The sequence below is a fragment of the Syngnathoides biaculeatus genome, chromosome 16, assembly GCF_019802595.1.
Source record: "Syngnathoides biaculeatus isolate LvHL_M chromosome 16, ASM1980259v1, whole genome shotgun sequence".
NCBI classification, from domain to species: domain Eukaryota; kingdom Metazoa; phylum Chordata; class Actinopteri; order Syngnathiformes; family Syngnathidae; genus Syngnathoides; species Syngnathoides biaculeatus.
In genome coordinates this window covers 12,720,943-12,743,952 of record NC_084655.1, presented here as the reverse complement: position 1 = coordinate 12,743,952, position 23,010 = coordinate 12,720,943, and the positions used below count along the sequence as shown (strand labels likewise).

General features: G+C 46.0%; 3 protein-coding genes across 10 annotated transcripts in view; 1 reads left to right on the top strand and 2 right to left on the bottom strand.

The window, feature by feature from the left end:
- Positions 1–2,950: 2,950 nt before the first annotated feature.
- Positions 2,951–3,652, bottom strand: znhit1 (zinc finger, HIT-type containing 1). Its single transcript, XM_061846939.1, has one exon. The coding sequence runs from the start codon at positions 3,650–3,652 to the stop codon at positions 3,179–3,181; it is 474 nt and encodes a 157-aa protein (XP_061702923.1). The 3' UTR covers positions 2,951–3,178.
- Positions 3,653–3,684: 32 nt separating this feature from the next.
- pold1 (polymerase (DNA directed), delta 1, catalytic subunit) lies at positions 3,685–18,035 on the top strand. Of its 3 annotated transcripts, none has more exons than XM_061846936.1 (27): positions 3,685–3,832; positions 4,672–4,866; positions 4,944–5,057; positions 6,049–6,189; positions 6,290–6,415; positions 6,545–6,713; positions 7,595–7,709; positions 7,834–7,963; positions 9,408–9,574; positions 9,663–9,767; positions 9,853–9,993; positions 10,152–10,262; positions 11,394–11,585; positions 11,726–11,814; positions 11,900–12,016; positions 12,122–12,235; positions 12,349–12,496; positions 13,880–13,975; positions 14,081–14,218; positions 15,172–15,347; positions 15,420–15,572; positions 15,802–15,904; positions 15,991–16,123; positions 16,254–16,367; positions 17,533–17,585; positions 17,660–17,757; positions 17,830–18,035. In XM_061846936.1, the coding sequence occupies exons 1-27, from the start codon at positions 3,685–3,687 to the stop codon at positions 17,915–17,917; spliced, it is 3,474 nt and encodes a 1,157-aa protein (XP_061702920.1). In that variant the 3' UTR covers positions 17,918–18,035. The 3 variants fall into 3 exon arrangements, with proteins under 3 accessions (XP_061702920.1, XP_061702922.1, XP_061702921.1); XM_061846938.1 differs by lacking the exon at positions 3,685–3,832 and adding an exon at positions 3,839–4,205; XM_061846937.1 differs by lacking the exon at positions 3,685–3,832 and adding an exon at positions 4,242–4,412.
- A 344-nt stretch (positions 18,036–18,379) lies between these two features.
- ep300b (E1A binding protein p300 b) overlaps positions 18,380–23,010 on the bottom strand; it is a 31,484-nt gene continuing 26,853 nt past the window's right edge. For all 6 annotated transcript variants that reach the window (XM_061846891.1, XM_061846890.1, XM_061846893.1 and 3 more), the window contains one exon: positions 18,380–22,885. In XM_061846891.1, coding sequence (XP_061702875.1) covers positions 19,787–22,885 — 3,099 coding nt within the window. In that variant the 3' untranslated portion in view covers positions 18,380–19,786. The remainder of the gene's footprint in view (positions 22,886–23,010) is intronic.

Below are 23,010 nucleotides of genomic sequence, written 5' to 3'. Positions count from 1 at the left end.
AATCCACACAGTTGAGGTGGGATTTGAACCCGGGTCCTCAGAACTGTGAGGCAAGTGTGCTAACAGTCGTACACTCTTTCGCCACTTTGAGAATCACCATACTAGATAACACTGGGGAACAATTTTGAAAAAATTACAACTAAAACAGCCATGCTGATTCCAAAATTGCAGTTTTTCTCCACATTTTTTTTCACGACAGCTCACCCTCCAGATAAGCACAATTCCACTGATTAGCTGTAGTAAGACTTTCCAGCTGATTACGACTGGACTCATCTACAGCTATGTGGCAACTTGTTTGTGTAGTCCCCATTGAGAATGTGTGTGTACTTCCCAATAGGTCAGCACTATCAATATCTGCAGATAGAAAACTAGCATGGTAGGAATTAAGAGGATTTGTGCCATATCCCTTATAAAACTGTGCAAAATAAACATTGCAGTCATGCCTGTTTCATTGTTTGTCAATGTTTGAAATGTTTTTAAAAGCAACCACATACCTGTTAATTATCGTATTTTCACATTTTTTTAAGAAAACAAGGACGTGTAGTTTAAAAGTGTGACGTGACAGATCTCAGGTGTCCGGCAAATTTGCTCCACTGGAGCAAATAAGGAGAAGAGAAGCAGAACGCTGGTTCATGTTGACTCTTAAAAAGTCAGTAAGTTTTCTCTTGAAAACATGAGGAGTACCAGTATGCAAGTCTCAAATTTGACTAATTATAGGACTCTGTAACACCGCCATGAGGCACAGGTATGCTTCCATGTTGTTAACACGTGTCAAACCAAAGACCCTTCAATCACGTATCACATACAGTGGAGAAAATATTTGAACACCCTGCTATATTGCTAGTTCTCCCACTTAGAAATCATGGAGGGGTCTGAAATTTTCATCGAAGGTGCATGTCCACTGTGAGAGAGATAATCTAAAAAGAAAAATCCAGACATCATAATGAATGATTTTTTTAATGCACCTACAATGTAAATTTCAGACCCCTCCATGATTTCTAAGTGGTAGAACTTGCAATCCAGCAGGGTGTTCAAATACTTATTTTCTTCACTGTATGTAAAAACAGTAGAACGTCTTCATCTGACCCCAAAAAGTTATAAACACGGGAAGTACAACGCCCGTGGCGGGCAATTTCCAGGTTGGGACGACGTGAGGCAATCAGTTGGGTGGCTTCTTACGGACATCTCAGACATGAATGCAAGAATGGTACCTTTGGCCTTTTGCTCAATGGCCACATTCTTGTGTAACAACTTTCAACATGTTGAATGTGACAGACCCAACGCTTAACAATCATTAAGTGTATGTGCTCTAAAGATTGTGGGCTGTACTTAAGTATATGACACACCAGATGCAATATGAGAAGCGTTTACTCCCACCAACTTGGTATTGACTACACTCACACACAACTGCAGTTGATGACAGGAAAATTGTGACCGCTGTTTTGAAACAACCAAAGACAACAGTCAGTCACATCACTGTCAACCTCCACAAGGACAGGGGTGAAGTTATCACACTCAACTCATTGAAGTAGACTTCGAGAGAAGAAATATACAAGCCGCAATGGCTAGCAGGGTTGATGCAGTTATTGTGAGTAAGCATTAGACCACCAAATATTCACTTTGAGTTAATGTAATAATGTCAGTTGCAATACTTTTCCTCACTCAAAAACAAAGGAATTGGACCTTGCCATTCCGGTACCTTTGCAAGGGCTTGACACGCCTACCAGTGCCCTCATTAGGGTCAAGGTGAGCTGGAGCCTATCCCAGATGACTTTGCATAAGAGACAGAGTACACCCAGTACTGGTTGCCAGTCAACTACAGTGCACATCCAGACGTTTCACAGGAGATAGCATCAGGGACCAGCTCTGAGCCCCTTCCTGTTCGCTGTGGTAATGGATAGCCCGACAGATGAGGTTATACTGGAATCCCCCTGGACCGTGATCTTCGCAGACGATATTGTGATATGCAGTGAAAGCAGGGAGCAGGTGGAGGAACAATTACAAAGATGGAGGCATGCACTGGAAAAGAGAGGAATGAAGATTAGCTGAAGTAAAACAGAATATATGTGGATGAATGAGAGTGAATGAGTGGAGGAGGAAGACTGAAGCTCCAGGGAGAAGAGATAGCGAGGGTTGACCGCTTCAAATACTTGGGGTCAACAATACAGAGCATAGGTGAGTGTGGTAAAGAAGTGAAGAAACAGGTCCAAGGGGGTTGGATCAACTGGCGGAAGGTGTCTGGTGTTCTATGTGACAGAAGAGTCTCTCCGCTAGGATGAAGGGCAAAGTTTATAAAACAGTGGTGATGAGATGTACGGATTAGAGACGGTGCACTGAAGAAACAACAGGAAGCAGAACTGGAAGGTAGCAGAAATTAAGATGCTGAGGTTCTCACTTGGAGTGAACAGGTTGGATAGGATTAGAAATGAGCTCCTTAGAGGGACAGCCAAAGTTGGTTGTTTTGGAGTCAAGGTTGGAGGGAGCAGACTTTGATGGTTTGGACATGTTCAGAGACGAGAGAGTGAGTATATTGGGAGAAGGGTGTTTGAGGATGGAGCTGCCAGGCAAAAGAGCGAGAGGAAGTCCAAAGAAAAGGTTGATGGATGTGGTGAGGGAGGACATGAATACTATGGGTGTTAGAGAGGAAGATACATGAGATTAGACATCTCAGGTGGAAAAAGATGACACGCTGAACCGACCCATAACGGGACAAGCCGAAAGGAAAATAATGAAGGTACCTTGCATGATACGGGAATGGGAGGGGGGGGGGCGAAGGAAATGTAAACAAAAGGGCCATTCTGAACTTTTGCACTCATATTTTTGATGAATGAAGCAGATGCACTAAAGATTTGATGCGCTGTGTCACCAAAAATATCAACCTAGTCAAGATAAAGTGATGAGAATGACATGTATTTATGCTCAGAATATACAGACACATACCTCAGCTATGTAAAAATATAAAAACTTTTATTGGTGCCACACACTTAAACTTATTAACAACACACTTTAGAAGTAACATTGCTTACTTTCACTCACACAGCTCTCCCCCAAAATTGGCGCAGTGTAGTTGCTTGCTTTTGTCACCCCCAATTTAAGTTCACTGTAAAACTGACAACAAAAGAAACACCAATATGTAATTTCATCCATACAAAATTTGCCGGGCACGAGGCAGCGTCCGTCACAGCGTCCACTTGAGACATCTCGTCTCCCGGTGAGTCACCAAACACTTGCCGCAGCAGTAGCGCCCCCCGCATGTTGTGCAAGTGTAGTTGGAAGGAAAGCCACACACGCAGCAAAAATGGCGCGGCGGGAGCGACGACGGCGGAACCAGCGCCGAAAGGTAGTTGGGCTCCGGCTTGTCCGCTAAGTTCTCCTCCTCCAGAAGCGCCGTGAAGTTCTTCCTGAAGCGCAACTTGAAGTGGTCGCCCCGCGTCTTCCTCTTCTTTTTCTCGGGTTCCTCCGTTTCACTGAAGGCCGGGAGACGGGCGGTCGGTCCGGGCGGGGGCAGGGAGCTCAGAGGATCGTCCTGGAAGTTGTCTTTCTCCAGAGCCTCGAGCTGCCTGGTCAGCCTTCTATGGCGGGTGGCGTCATCCAGAACCCTGCGCTGGCCCGCCGTGTCGGCTCGAGCCGAGCCCTTCTTTTCCAACACCATCTTAGTGACTTGGCGTAGTGTCGGGAGACAAAATGAGCACTTCCGGGTCAACCGCGGGACCGCCTAAATCACACGTCACTTCCTTTTCCTCCCAAAATGGGGGCGGGCTACAAGCCGGAAATCAGATTCCGCGCTTTCTGCCCAGAATTAAAGAAGAGTGGCGGGAGCAGTTGGGAAAAAGTAAGCTAACGTTCACACATTTAGACAGAAAGACAGCAGTTTTCATGCCGAGACATATGCCAGCCTTTGATTAAAATCCGAAATGAACCGACATGGATGCGGTTGTGATTGTTACTTCGTTTGTTAACTTTTAGTTTTTAGCTGAAATGTGTGCAACTCCCGAAACAAGCCAGACGTCTTTTAAACGGGGTTCATAGATGATACTCAAATAAATGCCAATGTTGACTAGGAGAGTGCAACAACAGCAAGTTACACACTTTAACTAGGAGGTCACTAACTTGCCAAATTATTGTTTGAACTTCATGTAGTAACTTTCCATTTTGTGGGCCCGCTGCTCTCCCGTTCACTCCGTTGTGTTGAATCAACAGGTCATGTTAGTGCTCTTTCATTATTATTATTTTTATTGTAATGTCGAGTACGTGGTTGACACATGGACGAATTACCATGTTTGTCAGAAAGAAAGGAGGATCCCTGCTCACAATTTTCTGCCGTTTTATTAATTGAAACATTATGTACTAGTTGTTAGTTGTATTGGTGAGTACTCGAGAGATTATTCCTACTGGTATGGGTCTGAAAAAAGGTAGGTTCAATACTTAAACCCTTCCATGTCTATTGTCTGTAAAAAAAAAAAAAAAAGTTTTTGAAGCCACACAGTAAAATTTATAATGTGGGAGACAATAATCAAATCTTCCCCTTAAATTGGGAAACTTTTTTTGGGAGGGATAGTTTTGCTCAAGTAATTAATTACATGACCCGCTATGATCAAAGTGACTTGTGAATGTGTTATGTTGTCATCATTGACCGGCACAGTGTTCAAATAACTGTGTTTTGTATTTCAGTTGTAGTCATGGATTTTAAAAGGCGCAAGGGTGGACCTTTTTTGGGTGGCGTTTCCCAGACTAAACGCACCAAGATGGCTGGTGAATGGGAGGACAGTCCTTCACACTTTGAGGAGGAATTGTCCATGTTTGATGACGTAGACATGGATTCCGAGGAGATGGAGGGGCAGGCCGGCCATGATGTCATTCCTGTTGGTATGGAAGAAGTATCTGTGTTGAAAATTCTATTTAGTACTGTGGTTAACTTAACATCTATAACCCTTTTTTGCCAGGTGACCTCTTTTCGACAGACCTCAACCCTCGCTGGCGGAGGCCTCATGCCCCTTCGCTCGATCCATCCTCTGATCCTTTGGTTTTTCAACAGATTGATCTGGACTATTATTTAGGTACAGCAAACCAACGCATTTTACAGGGTTTAGGGACCAAGACCTGCCATGAATAGTAAATATTTGCAAATAGTACATGCCCTCACCTTAAAATGGCAAAATTTGCCGATTTAGTGTGCTGTAATTTAAACCCTAAATATACTATTTGAAAACACTAAGATAATTGCAAACCCCTTCACTATAAAAGTTTTCAAGACGATTTATCCATCCATCCATGCAGCTTCTTAGACGCTTATTCTCACAAGTGTCGCAGGGAGTGCTGGAGCCTATCGCAGCTGTCAACTGGCAGGAGGCGAGTACACCCTGAACTGGTTGCCAGCCAATCGCGTGGCACGTGGAGACAAACTTCCGCTTCATTTTTTTTCTAAATTAAATCGTTTGGGGTGGCACGGTGGTTCAGCTGGAAAGCGTTGGCCTCACAGTTCTGAGGTCCCGGGTTCAATCCCGGCCTTGCCAGTGTGGAGTTTGCATGTTCTCCCGTGCCTGCGTGGGTTTTCTCTGGGCACTCAGGTTTCCTCCCACATCCCCAAAAAATGCAACATTAATAGGACACTACTCAAATAGCCCCTAGTTGTTATTGTGAGTGGGGCTGTTTCTCGATGTGCCCTGCAATTGCCTGGCAACCAGTTCAGGGTGTACCCTGCCCTCTGCCCGGTGACAGCTGGGATAGGCTCCAGCACTCCCCGCGACCCTAGTGAGGATAAGGGGCAAAGAAAATGGATAGATGAAGCGGAAGTGAGAGGATATTCACGCGAATGGCCTCGCTTTGCCACCTGAAAACACAAATGTCTACTTTCCTAATAGTTATTTTATTACATGTTTGACTCTGATGCTTGTATTACTGTTCTCACAACAAGGTGGGGATTTTTGGCTTCTTGGTGAAATTATAGGATGAACCTTAACCGTCCCCTTCTCAATGTTGTTCACCTTTTTAATCCCAGTCTGTATCCACCTGCTACCCTCTGGACTTGGATTCTGTTATGTTGTGCAGGGGCGGCTGTGGCAGGCATGCCCGGTCAGTTACACGGAAAAGTCCCCATCATTCGGATGTTTGGTGTGACGGACAGCGGAAACAGTGTGTGCTGTCATGTTCACGGATTTGCACCCTACTTCTATGTCCCAGCCCCAAAAGGTGGATATTTCTTTTAGGATGTCATTTTTTTCATTCTGTGCATGTTTTTGGGGGGAAATTTCTTCCACTCTTAAAATTTTTCTTTCCCCCCTATGAAAAGGCTTCACACCGGATTACTTGGGCGAGTTTAAAAGAGAGCTCAACTCTGCTGTGCTGAAGGACATGCGCTCCAACAAAGATAACATCTCTGTCACTGTGTTGGCTGTGGACATCACCCGGAAAGAAAGTGAGGCTGAGGACAACGGGCCAATTATGGTCCGACTGATAATGCTGAACCAACACAGAAAACAACAAAAAACATTTTAACGATGATATGTCATTCCTCTTCTTTGTATTTGTTTCCCGCTTTCTCCAGATATGTACGGTTACCACGGTAAACAAATCTTGGATTTCTTGCGGATAACCATGGCGATGCCTCGTCTCATTGCCCCCGCCAAACGACTGCTGGAGCAGGGCTTGAAATTCGGACCTTTTCCCATCCATTGTTTCCAAGCCTTTGAGGCCAACATTGATTTTGAAATAAGGTGTGTGTTTACTGCAATTCCCGGCCTACAGAGCGCTCCTAGTTATAAGCCTCACCCTGTACATTGTAAAGGAAATACCATTTGGTACATACATACGCCGCAGCTCTATAAAAGCCGCAAGTGCCCACATAGAAACCCACATTGAAACACGAGATATTTACAAAGAAAGGCACAGAGTTTAATGCTAGCGCCACGCTAACACTTGTGCCGCGCTAACAGGGACTGTTTTAAAAAAAAAAAAAAACTGGTAAAAATCACTGAGGCGCGGCAGTAACATGTTAGTGCAGCGCTAACAGGGTCGGACCGGTAAAAGTCACTTCCTCGGCGCATATATTCCACCGGTCTCACTCTTACCTTTTCCGCACGACTCCCCCCTTGTGGCCGTTAGAAAAATGCACAAATTAGCCACATCACCGCATAAACCGCAGAGTTGAAAGCGTGTGAAATAAATCGCGGGTTATAGGCCAAAAATTACGGTATATTGAATTTTATAATACGGAGCGGCGTGTTAGACTGGTGGTTACTAAATCTTCCTTTGGGGTTTGAATCTCTCCTTTGGCCTTCCTGAAAATAATTTGTGTGGGTTTTCCCTGGGCAGTCCACCTTCTTTCCACATTCCAAACAAAAGCTTGCGTTTTAGGATTAAGCAAGACTTTAAATTTCAAAGTCAGCTGGGGTAGGCTCCAGCTCAACCCTGACAGGTAGAGGACAGCTGATACAAAAAGTAGATAGAATCCGTAATGTGATATATCAAACCCAAAGTAGAACTTGGTATAGTGACACTTTTCAGTGTACTCGCGATGCAGCCTAGTTTGTAAATTTGACTGACAATGATTTGACAATGTTGTCATGTTGTAGTTACATATGTTTGGTGTTGTCAGATTCATGGTGGACAGCAACGTTGTTGGATGTTGCTGGATCGAGCTGCCTACAGGCAAGTTCAGAGTCCGTGAAGAAAAGAGTTCAGGGTGCACAGATTCCAAGCATCCAGGCAAGGTAGCTTGGCCTTACATGACATTAGTCGCCATTTGCTGCACACAGCGGATGGTTGCGATGCTGCAGCGGACCACACAGTGTTATTAAATACAGTATAATCATTTTACTTTCTTGGGCTTTTTAGGAGTCTCTGTGTCAGTATGAGGTTGATGTAGCGTGGACCGACTTGATCAGTCATCCAGCAGAAGGTGACTGGCAGAGGATCGCACCGCTTCGTGTCCTCAGTTTTGACATTGAATGTGCTGGGAGGAAAGGTACCACAAATACCCCGTCCGTTAGGTTATTGTCATTATATATTGCTTTTCTCCTCGCGTAGCAGTCAAGCCTTTTAATCCCTTGGGGATGGTTGATTCTTTCACATAGATCCAGGCTTTTAAGTTTCACTTGCAGACCTCAGAAAACGAAGACTTTAGCATGCGGCCAATTTTCGTGATAGATTTTAAATTAATTAAATTCAAAGTTTATATTTTACATATATGCGTGTTGTGCTGTGTCCTGCTTTGAGGGCACCAGAAAACTACCGCCTTCTTCTGCTAGCGGGAGGTTCATCTTTTCCTACATGCAATTGAGGTAGATTCTTCTCCTACGCTCAATGAATAGGTTTCCAATTATGCCATCTTGTGTGTCATATAGGTCAGAGAACACAAGTGATAGGTGAAGCATGAAGTTTTTTTCTATTGTTAATTCTTCCAATTGGTCTAAGGACTGTGGTGACGTCATTGGAAACCTATCCATTGGGGTAAACCCTCCTATGTGCGGTGAAAGTAAAGTCTTCTTCTACACATTGGAGGCATCTGCTAATGCCCACCCCTATTGCATTATAGGTAATGGCCATGTTTTACCATTTGGTTCAAACATGTTTTGGCTGTATTTTTAAACTCATAGTCGCTAGAAGACAAAAAAATATATATTCTAGCTGTATTGTTAAATATGCCGCAGGGTTCACAGCGCCTAAAATACGGTATTTTATGTTGCGTTATCTTCCACAGGGATTGAAAAAAGTAACAAGCGTACTTTGACAAAATAAGGAATCAAAACTACAAGTTTGTTTTCTAATAGAAAGAGTACCGTAATTCCCGGCCGACGGTGCGCACCTGGTTACAAGCCTCACCGAGTACATTTGTAAAGGAAATACCATTTGGTACATCCATACGCCGCAGCTGTGTAAAAGGCGCAAGTGCCCACATTGAAACATGAGATATTTACAAAGAAAGAGTGTACACAGAAAGAGCTTAACACTAGCGCCGCGCTAAAGCTAGCTAGCACTAACGCTAACACTAAGGGCCGGTTAAAATAAAACCTACCGGTAAATATCACTGAGACACGCCAGTAACACAGCAGCAACATGCTGGCACAGCGCTAACGCTAGTGCAGCGCTAACAGGGCCGGTAAAAGTCACTTCCTCTGGACATATATTCCACCGCGAGTGCTCCCTTGCAGCCGTTAGAAAAAAATGCACAAATTAGCCGCATAAACCGCAGGGTTGAAAGCATGTGAAAAAAAATCACGGCTTGTAGGCCGGAAATTATGGTAATAATGAAAAAAAGTCAGATAAATACTCAAAATAAAGTAGCTAAAAAAATTTACTGAAGTACAGTAACCAAGTATTTTTGTTTCATCATTTGCCACTGCTGGCTGACAGCAAAAAAAGCAATTGCAGGCAATGCGACGATATCGGCCTTTTTCTGCCCCCCTCAGGAATCTTCCCAGAAGCAGACAAAGATCCTGTGATTCAGATCGCATCCATGGTGCAGCGACAGGGTGAGACGGAGCCCTTCATCCGTACGGTCTTCACGCTCCAGTCGTGTGCCAGCATTGTGGGCTCTCAGATTTTGTGCTTCACTCAAGAGAAGCAGCTTCTGCAGGCAAACACTTCTTGTTTAAGTTTAGTAGCACATTCTGCAACAATGTCTTTTTGAAACAGTCCTAACATGTAATTGTGTGTTTAAGCAGAGCTGGGCTGAGTTTTTAAGAACAGTGGACGCGGACATCATCACAGGATACAATATCCAAAACTTTGACTTTCCCTACTTGCTCAACAGGGCTGCTGCTTTAAAGGTTTGCCGGATCATTTGGTGCACATGAATACTTCGGCACCGCCTGCCCTCTCTTTGTGCAATAATTCGCCCTTTCCATTGCGCAGGCCGACCTGTTTCCTTATTTGGGCCGTGTGAGAGGGATCAAGTCAGTGATACGAGACCTCAACTTCCAGAGCAAGCAGATGGGCCGCAGAGAAAACAAGATCATCAACATGGAGGGCCGTGTTCAGTTTGATCTACTGCAGGTCAGCGTGGATTTCTCTCACTACATTTCACACATACTGTGAGTACATAAGAACACATGTATTTTTGAGAAAACGTACATTCATATATTCAGAATATGCACCTGTCAATATTTGCATGAAAAACACCCTGTACTCCGTGTGTGTGTGTGTGTCATTAGGTTCTCCTCAGGGACTACAAACTGCGGTCCTACACACTGAATGCTGTGAGTTTCCACTTTCTGCAAGAACAGAAGGAGGACGTGCAGCACTCCATTATCACTGATCTTCAGGTAATGCGCACATGCGCCCTCGCTCACATTGACTTTGTTGCATCGCTGCCGAAATAGACCTTTCCGATCTGTCAATCACTCGTACAATAATAGCCAATCAGATAGCCGCATTGTCTTAACCCCTGGCTTGACACCCCCCTCTCACCATAGTGTCCCACAAGCAATGCTGGTTGTCAGTCACGTGTGGTTGGAAAAGTTAATGTTACGAAGAAAATGGTCCTCGGATGCACTTGGTGGAATGTGCAATTCTGATCAAAGATATCCGGCTAGGTTGCAAGGGTCCCGGTTGATTCATTTTCCAAAGCCTAAAACGCAGTTGTCGAAGTGTCTACGATAGATTAAGGCTCACGGAAGAGCGCACGTACAACTGAATATTATCAATATCAACAAACACAAGGTTGCATGTTCGGTAAGTGAGGGAGAAGTATCTTCTCTGAGTTTGATTTAACTGTTATCAGTGCTTTTTACATTGAAGGAGAACAACTTTCACTTTGTTAGTGTATCACTGACCTGCTGAATGAAGTGTGTCATGTTTTATGCCAAAGAGTCGGGTTAGTGATACATAAATGCGCCATGTCATGCAAGGGAAAGGTCTTTTTGTATCACATCAGACTTTTAAAACAGAGCACTGGGTTCAATCACGAGCCAAGTCAAATGCACTTATAAAGACCACAATGATATTACTCGTGATCTTTCCAAGTAAAAAGTACTCACCCTGCTTTACATACGCAGTACAATTCCACTATTTTATCCTGTTGGATTTCAATATGAAGTTTGTGAGGCGTCAAACTTTTTTGCATCAATCTCCAACGTTTCGCTGTAACTCTGACATTGCGTCCTGCTCCGTCCAAAATCTTAATTCCATTTGCATATCCTTGCGTGAAATAGTTGAGACTTCTCTGTAGAACTCTCTTGGACAAGTCCGACGCATTTGGCAAAAAACATACCCCAATATCTGGAATACGTGATGGAGGATCCATTTCAAACTCATTATGTTCTGTTACCATTTTGGATGATTGTGGGGCATGGCAATTGGAGCTAAGGGGGCGGAGCTGAAGATCGCCAGTCGGAAAGGTCCATTGGTTGTCCTCTTCAGGTGTATTCATTCGAAATGTTTCCGACCACTATCAGAATGGCAACGAACAGACGCGGCGACGTTTGGCTGTCTACTGCCTGAAAGACGCCTTTCTGCCACTGCGGCTGCTGCAGAAGCTGATGTGCGTGATCAATTACATGGAGATGGCCAGAGTGACCGGTGTGCCTCTCACCTATCTGTTGTCCAGAGGGCAGCAGATCAAAGTTGTCTCCCAGCTCCTGCGACAGGTGAGAGAGGCACGTATGAGGGACTAGGCCGAATGTGTCCTCACACAGGCATAGCCTGTGTTCAGAATCATTCACTCATGCACTATTGCATCATCAGTATACCGTAAAGGGAACCCTGCGTACTTTACATTCACATTTAGGCAGCCAAACAAGATCTGGTGATGCCTGTTGTGAAGTCGCAGGGAGGAGAAGATTACACTGGCGCCACAGTTATTGAGCCAGAGAAAGGGTGCGTGCTTGCGTCCACCATTCTTTTGTGTTGTTAATTGTAAGTACAGGCATTCAATACTGTATTTGCCGTCTTGCTTCGTCAGCTATTACAGTGTTCCCATCGCCACATTGGATTTTTCATCCTTGTATCCATCCATTATGATGGCTCACAATCTGTGTTACACCACTTTGCTGCAGAAAGGTGCCGTGGAAAAACTTGGGTGAGTTCATTGAATTATTTTTGCAGTCTTTAAAACAAAAGCATCTTAAAAACTGTATGATGCAGGTGAAGGTATGAAATGTAATTGGTGGCCTTCGGAATGTAGGTTGTCACCAGCGGACTTCATCAGGACACCCACTGGTGATCAATTTGTAAAGAGTTCGGTGAGGAAAGGCCTCCTACCACATATCCTGGAGAACCTGCTTTCGGCCAGAAAGAGGTTTAAATAATAACTTTTGGTTTACACATGTTAACAAATCTTGCAGAGCATGCTCTTCAGGGGCGCCCAGATTTCAGCAACGTGTCGTATCCTTCTCTACTTCTCGTCCACAGGGCGAAGGCGGAGCTCAAAAAGGAAACAGACCCTTTTAAGAAGCAGGTGCTGGATGGTCGGCAGCTAGCCCTCAAAATCAGTGCAAACTCTGTCTATGGCTTCACGGGGGCTCAGGTGGGCAAGCTGCCTTGCTTGGAGATCTCCCAGGTAAGTGAACACATCTGATGAGGCTGTCCCTGACCCTTAGTCACAGCTCTGACAGTGTGGCATCTAAAGCCTTTTCTGGACACTTGTGACAAAACCAAATAGTTTTTTCAATAAAATTAACACACGTTTAAAGGTCAAGTGTCATGAAATGGCTGATTTTTAGTATGTTATTAATGAAAAACCAGCAGCCGGTATGGACCCATCAGTTTTTTCACCACGTGATTTTGACATATATGGCTTTTTGTAACTCCCGCCATGAAAATCCTCTCGAGGGATTTGTTTTCGACAGGAAGCAGAACGTGACGTTGGAGGCAGTCGCGCACTCAAGCGGACTCGTTTGTTTCTATTAGTTTTACCTGCGGGACGATAGCTCGTCGTTCCTTCGTGTTAGCCAAAATGCCAGCATTGCTGGATATTGCTCGAACACTCGATAGCGTGGATTAACACTTCATAAGTTTCCAAGAGACCCGGTTCCTCGTGAAAAATGGATTGCGCGGGTGCAAAGGACAGGAGTTTCGCGGGTTCCAAATGACAGGTAGGTGTGTATACAGCTACTAAAAACCATAATAGTTTGGGGGGCCCCACATAATCCATTTCTCATAACATAACAAAAGATCCGCGTACAAATGACAGGGGTGCTAAATGTGTCGATGTGCATGTCGGATGGCTTCCGCGTCGTACCTCGCGGATGTGCATGGCTTCGGCCTGGCTGCCTCATACATACTCTCTGGGAGTCTGTTGTTAGTTAAGGTGATCCGCATACCATCTAAATATGGCTCGAAACAATAGGGTAATATTAGGGTAATTATTGTGAGATGTTCTCTACTTTGAAAAGAGCTTCTGTGTCTGAAGGCCACAGCATGTTTTCAATGGCGAATGACTGGGAGTGACGTCACGGACAGTAGATGCAGCCAATTTGGCGACCACTTGGATGTCGAATGACACTTGCGCAGCTTTGCGCATGGATGACATGTGCTCCGCTCATATTTATTTTTTAATATGGACATTGAAGTGAACAATGTTATATGTATTTTTAATTTCAACATCTATTTTAGAATGTTTGTCGGGATGACACTTGACCTTTAAATTTCCTTGTTAGAGAGTCACTTTATGGAGGTCTAAATAGCCGAAATGTGTGATTTTGAGCTTGACTTGAAAAGTATTGTTAAGATAACTTCATAAATGTGGTGCTTATTAGGTAGTCCTCAGCTATCACATTAATATCCTGTTTTGTCATTCCGACTGTAAACTGTAGCCCATAATATGGCTTTATGTTTCACTCCACACTTTGATGTGGACTAAAAGGGGAAATGAAAGGCGTGTCTGAATGACAGGCTGAGGAAAGACACATGTTGACATGTTTTTTTTTTTTTTAACATGTAGAGTGTGACCGGGTTTGGAAGACAGATGATTGAGGAAACAAAACAGTTGGTGGAGTCAAAGTACATCATTTCCAATGGTTACCAAGCCGATGCAAAGGTTTGAGACACGTGAATGCGCTAATATGCTCCACTTTATTTTTGTTGAAATCGTCAGTTCACACAGAAGCAGATGATATCGTTGATCTCGTTTTCCTACCAAAAGGTCATATATGGTGACACCGACTCTGTCATGGTCAAGCTCGGTGTCGCCACGGTGCAGGAGGCCATGACCATCGGAAGAGAGGCCGCAGAGTGGGTGTCGTCTCATTTTGTAGCCCCCATCAAGCTGGAATTTGAGAAGGTAACGAACGCTTTCCACGATGCAGTCGGGGTCAGAATGAGTTGCAGTTGTTTCCCTCCTCTGTTACTGCTGTAGCCATTGTCTTAACGTGGGCTGTGTGTGGAAGTAAATATGTGCCATTTGAATTTGAAATACCACAGAAAACAGGATTTGAATTTGAAATGTATAGTGATCACATTTTCAATAGTTGTATGTCAGTGTGACTTTTTAATGTTAACAAGTCAACTGGCTACAATACACTTTCTGTAATTCGATCAGCTCCAATTTGCTGTCTAAAATTCACCGTCTTCAAATTCTAATCCTGGTAGCACGTACTGTATTTACTTCCACAGCTGTGACATCGAGTATTAAGGCTGGATGCAAATTATAATTGTGTTGTGAAGTATTAGTATTATTTCTTTCAGTTGTACAGAATAGATTGTTGATTGCTTTTGTTGTGGAGTTATTTAGATGATATTATTTGCGCTACACGAGTTTCCGAAATGTTTTTGCGCCACGGCGCAGAGGTTTATGCATTCTGCCATCTAATGGAAGAGGATTTGTTATGCCTGTCACCATTGCAGCACTGACAGACTGCAGATACATAAAAGAAAAATGACACTTTTTGATGTCTGTAAATTCAAAATGTCAGAATTACTATAAATGTTTGCTTGAAAAACATTTTTAAGCCATAAACATAAAACAGTCGAAAGAAAAAGAGTCATTTCGGCTATGCCGCATGCTGTTTGTAAGCTTGAAATGTTTGTTGCAAACAGAGGAACCCCTGTAATGTGGAGCTGAATGATTAAAAATATACAATGATTTTTCTGTATTTTTATTCAGCTAAAATTGATATAGAACTCCGGCTAACCCATTTTCTGAATGTAATTAATGGGTGCCCTTATTGAGAGTAAAGAAATTAAGGTTAATTAGTGATGTGTTATGTAAAAACGTGTTGTTGCTAATGTCTACAGGTGTACTTCCCTTACTTGCTGATCAACAAGAAACGCTACGCTGGCCTCTATTTCTCCTCCAACGCAGATGTTCATGATAAGATGGACTGTAAAGGCATTGAAACAGTCCGCAGAGACAACTGCCCCCTGGTGGCCAATCTGATTAACACGTGCCTGCAGAAAATCCTCATCGACAGGTGCACGATCTTCATAACAACTCAGACACCGCCGGGGCAATGAAAACCTTCACAGTGCCGTTGCGTTTTTAGGGATCCCCAAGGTGCAGTGGCGCACGCCAAAGAGGTGATCTCCGACCTGTTGTGCAACCGCATCGACATCAGCCAGCTGGTCATCACCAAGGAGCTGACGCGGACGGCCCAGGAGTACGCTGGCAAGCAGGCGCACGTGGAGCTGGCAGAGAGGTCCGAACAAGCCCGTGGTTCTCGTTAAATATTTTACGGCAGTGCTTCTCAATCTTTTGGGTACACCTCAGTACTGACGGGGGATAAAAAAAAAAAAATGGAATGTTAAAAAAGTTTTATTGGGAATTCATGCCAAAGTTTAAAGAAAGAAGAAATTAGTGAATAAAAGTAAAATACCTTTTTAGATGGTCATCAAGTGAGGGCCTTTACGGTTGTGTGTCATGGACAGGATGAAGAAGAGAGACGCAGGCAGCGCTCCCAACCTGGGGGACCGAGTTCCGTATGTGATTGTGAAGGCTGCCAAAGGAGCAGCAGCGTACATGAAGTCCGAGGTTTGTTTTTAGTGCCGTATCTCCCCCCCCCCCAATCACGCTCATCCCGGCGAGCATCATTTGTAAAATTCCACACCCCACGATAGGATCCCATCTATGTGCTGGAAAACAACATCCCCATCGACACCCAGCACTACCTGGACCAGCAGCTATCCAAGCCCCTGCTGAGGATATTTGAGCCCATTTTGGGGGAGAGCAAGGCAGAAAACGTGCTCCTCAGTCAGTATTTTCCCCGCCTCTCTTTTCCATACTCTGGTGCTCAATTTTGGTTGCTAACAACTTGCAGCTCGCTTCAGTTGAGTGGGAAAAGTGTAAATCCCCCAAAGAGAAAACTTCTGTTTCCTTCCAGAGGGCGACCACACGCGCTGTAAGACGGTTTTGACGTCGAAGGTCGGCGGCCTCATGGCGTTCGCTCAGAAGAGGAGCACTTGTATTGGCTGCAAAGCTGTGCTCAAGACAGATGGTGCGTGTATTTTGCCGTACTGGATCTGCTGCCTGCTATTTTGCCTCATGGGGCTTGTTTACTGTAGCATTAGCCGCTAGCTTTGTGAGCAATCTCGCCAATACGTAGGTTGACAGTGGGCCGGCCGTCACTGTCTCAAGAATCGGCACAATTCCATTTGATGTGAGACTACAGTCTTCTTTGTCATTTTCTTTTTTTGTCCGTTGATCAGCTGGTAAAAGCGTTGGCCTCAGAGTTCTGAGGTCCCGGGTTCAATCCCGGCCCCGCCTTTGAGGACTTTGCATGTTCTCCCCATGCCTGCGTGGATTTCCTCCGGGCTCTCCGGTTTCCTCCCACATCCCAAAAGCATGCAACATTAATTGGACACTCTTAATTCCCCCCAAGTGTGATTGTGAGTGTGGCTGTTTGTCTCTTTGTGCCCTGCGATTGGGTGGCAACCGTTTCAGGGTGTACCCCGCCTCCTGCCCCTTGACAGCTGGGATCGGCTCCAGCACTCTCCGCGACCCTTGTGAGGATTAGCAGTGAAGAAAATGGATGGATGGATGATGCCATTTTTTTTATGTCGTGGCCTCTTGTCTTTAGACCACCGTTTGATAAAATGGTGTCTTTAGAACAAAAAGACAAACTCGTGTTCTTTTTTCAAATTAATGACTTCTGTTTTCTGAATTTTTATTTGAAGTTGCCTCACTGTACTTGTTTGTAGTGAAGAAAACATCTTGTTGCAAAGCACAATGTGAATTGAAGAAAAAACTGTTGACTGTCTCAAAAAGGAAACTTAATTGGTCATTCTTTATGAATCTATTGGCTATATAATTGCCCATTAACCAAGCAAAAATATATTTTATCCGATTATGTACTTGATTACTAAGGTATTCTGTGGCTGTAGCACGCATTTCTCATTTATCATGTCAATCACTTCCAAATCAAATGAGAAAATGTCACCAGTAACAGTTGTATATTTTATATATATTTTTTATGGAATAAAAATAGCATACTATATTGTGGAATAATGTTAACATAATAGGAATTACCTATATTGTGATAGGTTTTTTTTATTATTATTTTTTTCTATACCTCCCAGCACTACCATAGTTGTGAATCTGTGATGTAAAAATCTTTAGTAGATTTTTTTTTTTCATTTTATGTTTTATTTGTATCTGTACAGCTGCTGTGTGTGATTACTGTAAGAAGAAAGAGTCTGAACTGTATCAAAAAGAGGTAGGTTAGCACTTTCTCCCATATCCTTGCTAAAAAAATAATTGCATTTTCTAAAATTGTGTTGAACTGTTTAGATTTTCCATCTGAACACTCTGGAGGAACGTTTTTCTCGACTGTGGACTCAATGTCAGCGTTGTCAAGGTTCCCTCCACGAAGACGTCCTCTGTACCAGGTACATAATTCACGTGGCGTCCACTCCCGGGCAAGTTCCCCGTTAAATAAAACGCGTCGCTGCACTCCTCAGCCGCGACTGCCCCATCTTCTACATGAGGAAGAAGGTTCAAAAAGATCTGGACGATCAGAGCAAGCTGGTGGCGCGGTTTGGATGGTGAGACCGAATACGGCAATTCGCATCCTTCTGGATTTGTCAAACCATTATTTTTGTGGCTCTTTGTAAAAATGCGTATTTGTTTTATATTTTGTTATATGAATAAAATGGCGTGAAATATTTTTTCCAGCTCGTATTTTTGGTGTCTTTATGTCACGTTCATGTAACATAAACATGGAGTTTGTAACTGTAACGATTAGGAAAGAAATATCGATTTTCAAGGCTGTCAAGAGGACCTAGTACGGAAATGACAAACATGTTGAGGGGCAGGTGATTGCTTTGGACATAATGGAAGAATTTCTCTGCATTCACAAAAAATAAGTTGAAATTACATGTGCAATATATAACCTTTCATATTTAAATGTGTGGGTGCTTAACTGTCAGGTGGACGTCATGGTAGCATTAATTACTTTTGATTACTAATACAAAAATTGTTTTTTTTAATAGTCATACCCAACTACTCAAATCACTGTTCATTTTCCATTTTATTATTAAAAAAACAGTATTTAAGTCCACAGTTTTTTTCCTTTGTACAGTACAAAATATTAAATAAACTCCCAAAGTTCTTAGCAGAAAGATAAAGAATGGACTTTGGGGGAGAGCTACTCCCCCCTGGCAGAGGTGAGCGGGGAAGGGTGCGGGGGCAGTCCAAGGGAAGCAGCAACTGGGAAGAGGCAGAAAGATGGAGAATGATGCTTCATATCTCCTGCATTCTCCTCATTTCTGTGCAACACAGTTCATTTGGATCAATATTCTCCTTATAATCCAAACAGGAGAATTATTTTAAAAAACAAAACCAAAAACAATACAAGGAGCCCATCACGCTCATGTTTCACATCCCAGCCGATGTACTCAACAGATTACAGGCACACAGGTATGCAGCCCACCTCCCCAAGTCTCCCACGCTCCAGAACAAGTTTTTTTTTTTTCGAAGGAAGGAGTAAACACACATTCGAGGGAGAGGGCCTGCATGTTATTTGCGAGGGAAACGCTCCCTCCCAGCACGGCGGACGTCCCTTACGAGATGTCGCGACGTGTCCTCTCAGCGTGTCAAAACTCACAGCAGACTGGTGACGACTGCAAGAAAACACTGACATCGGAATTGTTCCTGTCGGCCCCGAGAACGCACGCGTACAACTCAAGACATGAAACGTCAACCAAAAAACATCCGACTGACCCCGTTTGAACACTCAATAACAAAAATAAAATTTCTATACGAGTTGTAGCCCGGTCTCGAGTGACGTAATGCCCCCGCCCCCAAAAGAAGATAATAAATAAAAGCAAAGCCAAACATCAAAAAGGAAGATATGGATCATGTTTGGATTGACATGAATAATATAATACCATTTGCAATCTGCAAAAAACAAAAAAAAACTGAATAAATGGCAGGAAACAACCCATTAAAAAAAAAAAAAGTTATTTGCATTATTCCACTTCCGCTTAAAAACATTTATTAAAAAAGGCCTCTCCCCCCACCCCAAAAATCACAAACCTCTCCAAAAATATTACCTTACATCTACTGTATTCTGCAAGACCGCGGGGGCACGACCCAACCCCCCACCCCCATTTGTCCACAATTGGCAAAAAAATATATTAAACGGCAATAACTTACAATTCATTTATTCTATTTAATGACTGTTTGATTTATTGTTCATCTCCCATAGGAAGTTCAGTTCAATGTATCTTTATTGAAAACATTTTAAATAACATTTAAGTATAATATATATACTGTATATATAAAAAAAATGAAAAAAAGAAAGGCTAGATAACGATAGATAACACTGTCCTGGATGAGTGCAGTTTGTGCGAAGAATCAGAGCTTTTTTTTTTTTTTTTTGCCCCCCAGCTCAAGATGACATGTTAAGTAGAATTCCTACATGATGTCTAAAGGGTTGTGATTTAAGTTCTGGCCCAGTGGGTCCTGACTGCTGCCCCCCTGCCCATGGAGACCCGCCATCCCGCTCAGCTGAGATAACATGGCACTCTGGTCCGAGCCAAACTGTTCCATAGAGTTCTGCTGCTGCTGCTGCTGCTGCTGCTGCTGGGACGAAGGCTGCTGCTGCTGCGGAACCACCATACCAGGGTGGTGCTGGTTCAGGTGGGCCGGGTGAGGGGATCCCGTCTGCATCTGCGGAGATATGTGATGGGGGGACGGCTGGGGCTGCATGCGCGGCGACGGGCTGGAGTGTGGTGGCTGGGACTGGGGTCTGGGTGAGGGCTGGGGGGAGCGCACCTGGTTGGCCAGGGCAGTGGGCAGCGTTTGGCCCTGCAGGTGGGGGTGGGGGGACTGGGCCATCTGGGGGGGCTGCTGAGGGCTCATGGGATTGCTGTGCTGCGCCGGCGAGCCTCCGGCGGCGAGATGTTGCTGCTGCTGTTGAAGCAGCCTCTGGTGGAGAGCTTGTTGAAGCAGGGCTTGAGAAGGCGGGGGGCCGTTTGGACCTGTCTGAGAGGGCTGCGGGGGTCCCCCACCGCCCCCGCCCCCGCCACCGGGCCCCGAATCGCCCCCGGGCAGGCCTGCCATGGCATTCTGCTGCTGCTGCATCTGGAGGTGGTGTTGGAGCCTTTGCTGCAGCGCGGCCGTGGCCTGTTGCTGGGCCGTGCCCGGGTAGCCCGGACCCTGCAAGCCAGGGGGACCCCCTGGCTGCTGAGGGCCGAGGGGTGGGCCTCCTTGGGGTCCCTGCCCCACCGGGGGTGGCTGCATCCCAGGCTGGCCCATGTAACCCTGGCCCTGTGGGGGCTGGGGCTGCGGACACTGACCGTGGTTGACCCCCATTTGCTGCTGCTGCTGCAGGTGTCTCCTCATGAGGAGTTCTCTGAATTGGGGATTGTTGAGATTTGCCATTTGTGCTCCCTGCCCCTGCAGTCCTCTTCCTGCGGCTTGTTGCTGCTGGAGAGCTGCAACTTGCTGCTGCTGTAAACCACCAAGGAGGGGTCTCTGCTGCTGTTGCATCTGTTGCTGTTGTTGAATGTGTTGCATCTGCTGCTGCTGCTGCTGCTGCTGCTGCTGCTGAAGTTGGGCCATAGCGGCGATGTTTGTCCCGCCCTGGCCCCCCATGTGCATTCCCGGCTGGCCCGCGCCAGCCGCATTCACGCTCACCTGTGACCCGCCTCCAGCCATGACGTTCCCGGCAGGCCCCCCGGTGGGTGCGGGACCTCCTGGCCCCCCCTTGTACTTTGAGGCCCTCTGTTTGATGAAAGCGGCCATCAGTTGAGGGTTGGAGCGCAGAATGTTGAGGACTTGTTGCTGTTGGAGCGGCGAGCTGGGCGAGCGAAGAGTCCGTAAAAGATCCTGCAGTGCCGCCTGGGTGATGTTGCCGCCCGCGCCGACTCCTGGGACGCCAGCGGCCCCGGGCCCAGGTCCGGCGGCACCTTGCGGCTGTTGTTGCTGCTGCTGCTGTTGTTGTTGTTGTTGTTGTTGTTGTTGTTGCTGTTGTTGTTGTTGCTGCTGCTGCTGCGCTACCATCAAAACCTGATGATGGCCCATTTGGTTCATCATGGCCTGTCTCTGCTGGGGGGGCATCCCCTGGCCTGTCCACTGCTGTTGTGGGTTTTGGAGCGGAGCGCCCATCCTCTGCTGTTGAAGTTGAACCTGAGAATGTGGAATGTTGCCTTGCTGCTGCTGCTGCTGTTGTTGATGATGTAGCATCGGCCCACCAGCGCCGACCATCATCCCACCCGCAGCAATCTGTTGCTGCTCCATGTGGGCCCGGGCGGACTGCATTGCAGTTTGGTTTTGTGGCGGCATGCCCTGGGGACCAACCGGCCCCCCGGTCCCCGGGTGTCCCAAGGCCATTTGTTGACCTTGGCCCTGTTGATGGTGGGGGTGAGGCGGCATCAGGCCGGCAGCCGCTTGTCTCTGCAGGGCCATCTTCCTCTGGGCGTCGGCCACCCTCTGGATCTTCATCGCGATCTCAACCGCGGCCGGGGGAGGGCCAGAAGGTTGCTGCTGCGGAAGAGCGGGCTGGCCTTGGGGTTGGTTGGGAGGCTGGCCTCCGATGTTTCCAGGCATGACGGGGCAACCGGGTTGCTGCCGAGGAGGAGTCGCGGATCCGAGAACGGGTTTTCCTTGCGATTGGTGGATTGGAGAGGAACCGGGGGCCCGGCTGGCAAATGCAGCCATGTTGTTTGGGTGTTGGTGGAGTTGCTGATGGTTGGCTCCTGCCCCGCCTTGCAGCTGCTGCTGCTGCTGCTGCTGCTGCACCTGCGGGTGCATGTGGTGCTGATGTTGAGGGGAGCTCATTATGCCCCCGGTACCGCCTCCTCCACCTGGCATCTGCTGAAACTGGTGATGAAGCTGTTGCTGCTGAGGGGGCATCCCACCTGGTTGGGGAGCTTGTGGGACTCCGGGGCCAGGCCCCAATCCTTGTTGAGGGACCGAGGGCACGGGCTGTGTCGGCGTCTGCGGGGTCGCGGGCTGAGTCCCGACAGATGTCGGCGTACTGGGTGCGGTGATGCCATTCGTGCCTGGTGACGGAAGTCCCATGACGGGTCCTCCCGGCTGCCCCCCGGCGGGCTGCCCCACCCTCTGCATGCTGGCCATCCGCCTTCTTAACATCTGCGCCTGTTGGAGTCGATGCTGCAGTTGCTGCTGCCGGAGTTTTTGCTTGATGTTGAGGCAGAACGGCACGGGACATTTGTTCTCCTGACAGTGTTTGGCATGATAGCAGCACAGAGCGATGAGCTGCTTGCAAATAGGACAGCCGCCATTCGTCTTGCGCTTGCAGCTTTTGGTGTGCTGAACGACGCGCTTCATCTTCTGGCACGACGGGAGCGAACAGTTGGCGTTGCGGCACTGGCATGCGTGCACCAGCGACTGGATGCATCGCTGGATGCTCAGCCGGCGAGAATCTCCCGGACTCTGGGTGGACGCCGCTGCCTGGTTGTTGCTGTCGTCATCCAGCCCGAGCCCCAATTTGTCCATTTTGTGCTCGTGGCCTTTCACGTTATAGCAAGTGATGCACAAGTCGTAGTCCTGGTGGGGGAAAAGAAAAGGATAAATTCAAGTTCTGACCTCAAAGAACCACATTCATTGAGGTATTACAACAAAATTTCAGTTTTTATGTGCCTTAAAAAATATCAGTGCATCATTCGTTCTTT

Bases quoted from the DNA above. Each gene is read 5' to 3' on its own strand.
- znhit1 (XM_061846939.1), bottom strand. From the start codon at position 3,652: ATGGTGTTGGAAAAGAAGGGCTCGGCTCGAGCCGACACGGCGGGCCAG.
- pold1 (XM_061846936.1), top strand. From the start codon at position 3,685: ATGAGCACTTCCGGGTCAACCGCGGGACCGCCTAAATCACACGTCACT. The intron at 9,575-9,662 runs GCAAACACTTCT...GTGTTTAAGCAG, and splicing joins AAGAGAAGCAGCTTCTGCAG to AGCTGGGCTGAGTTTTTAAG. The intron at 11,815-11,899 runs GTGCGTGCTTGC...TTGCTTCGTCAG, and splicing joins GTTATTGAGCCAGAGAAAGG to CTATTACAGTGTTCCCATCG.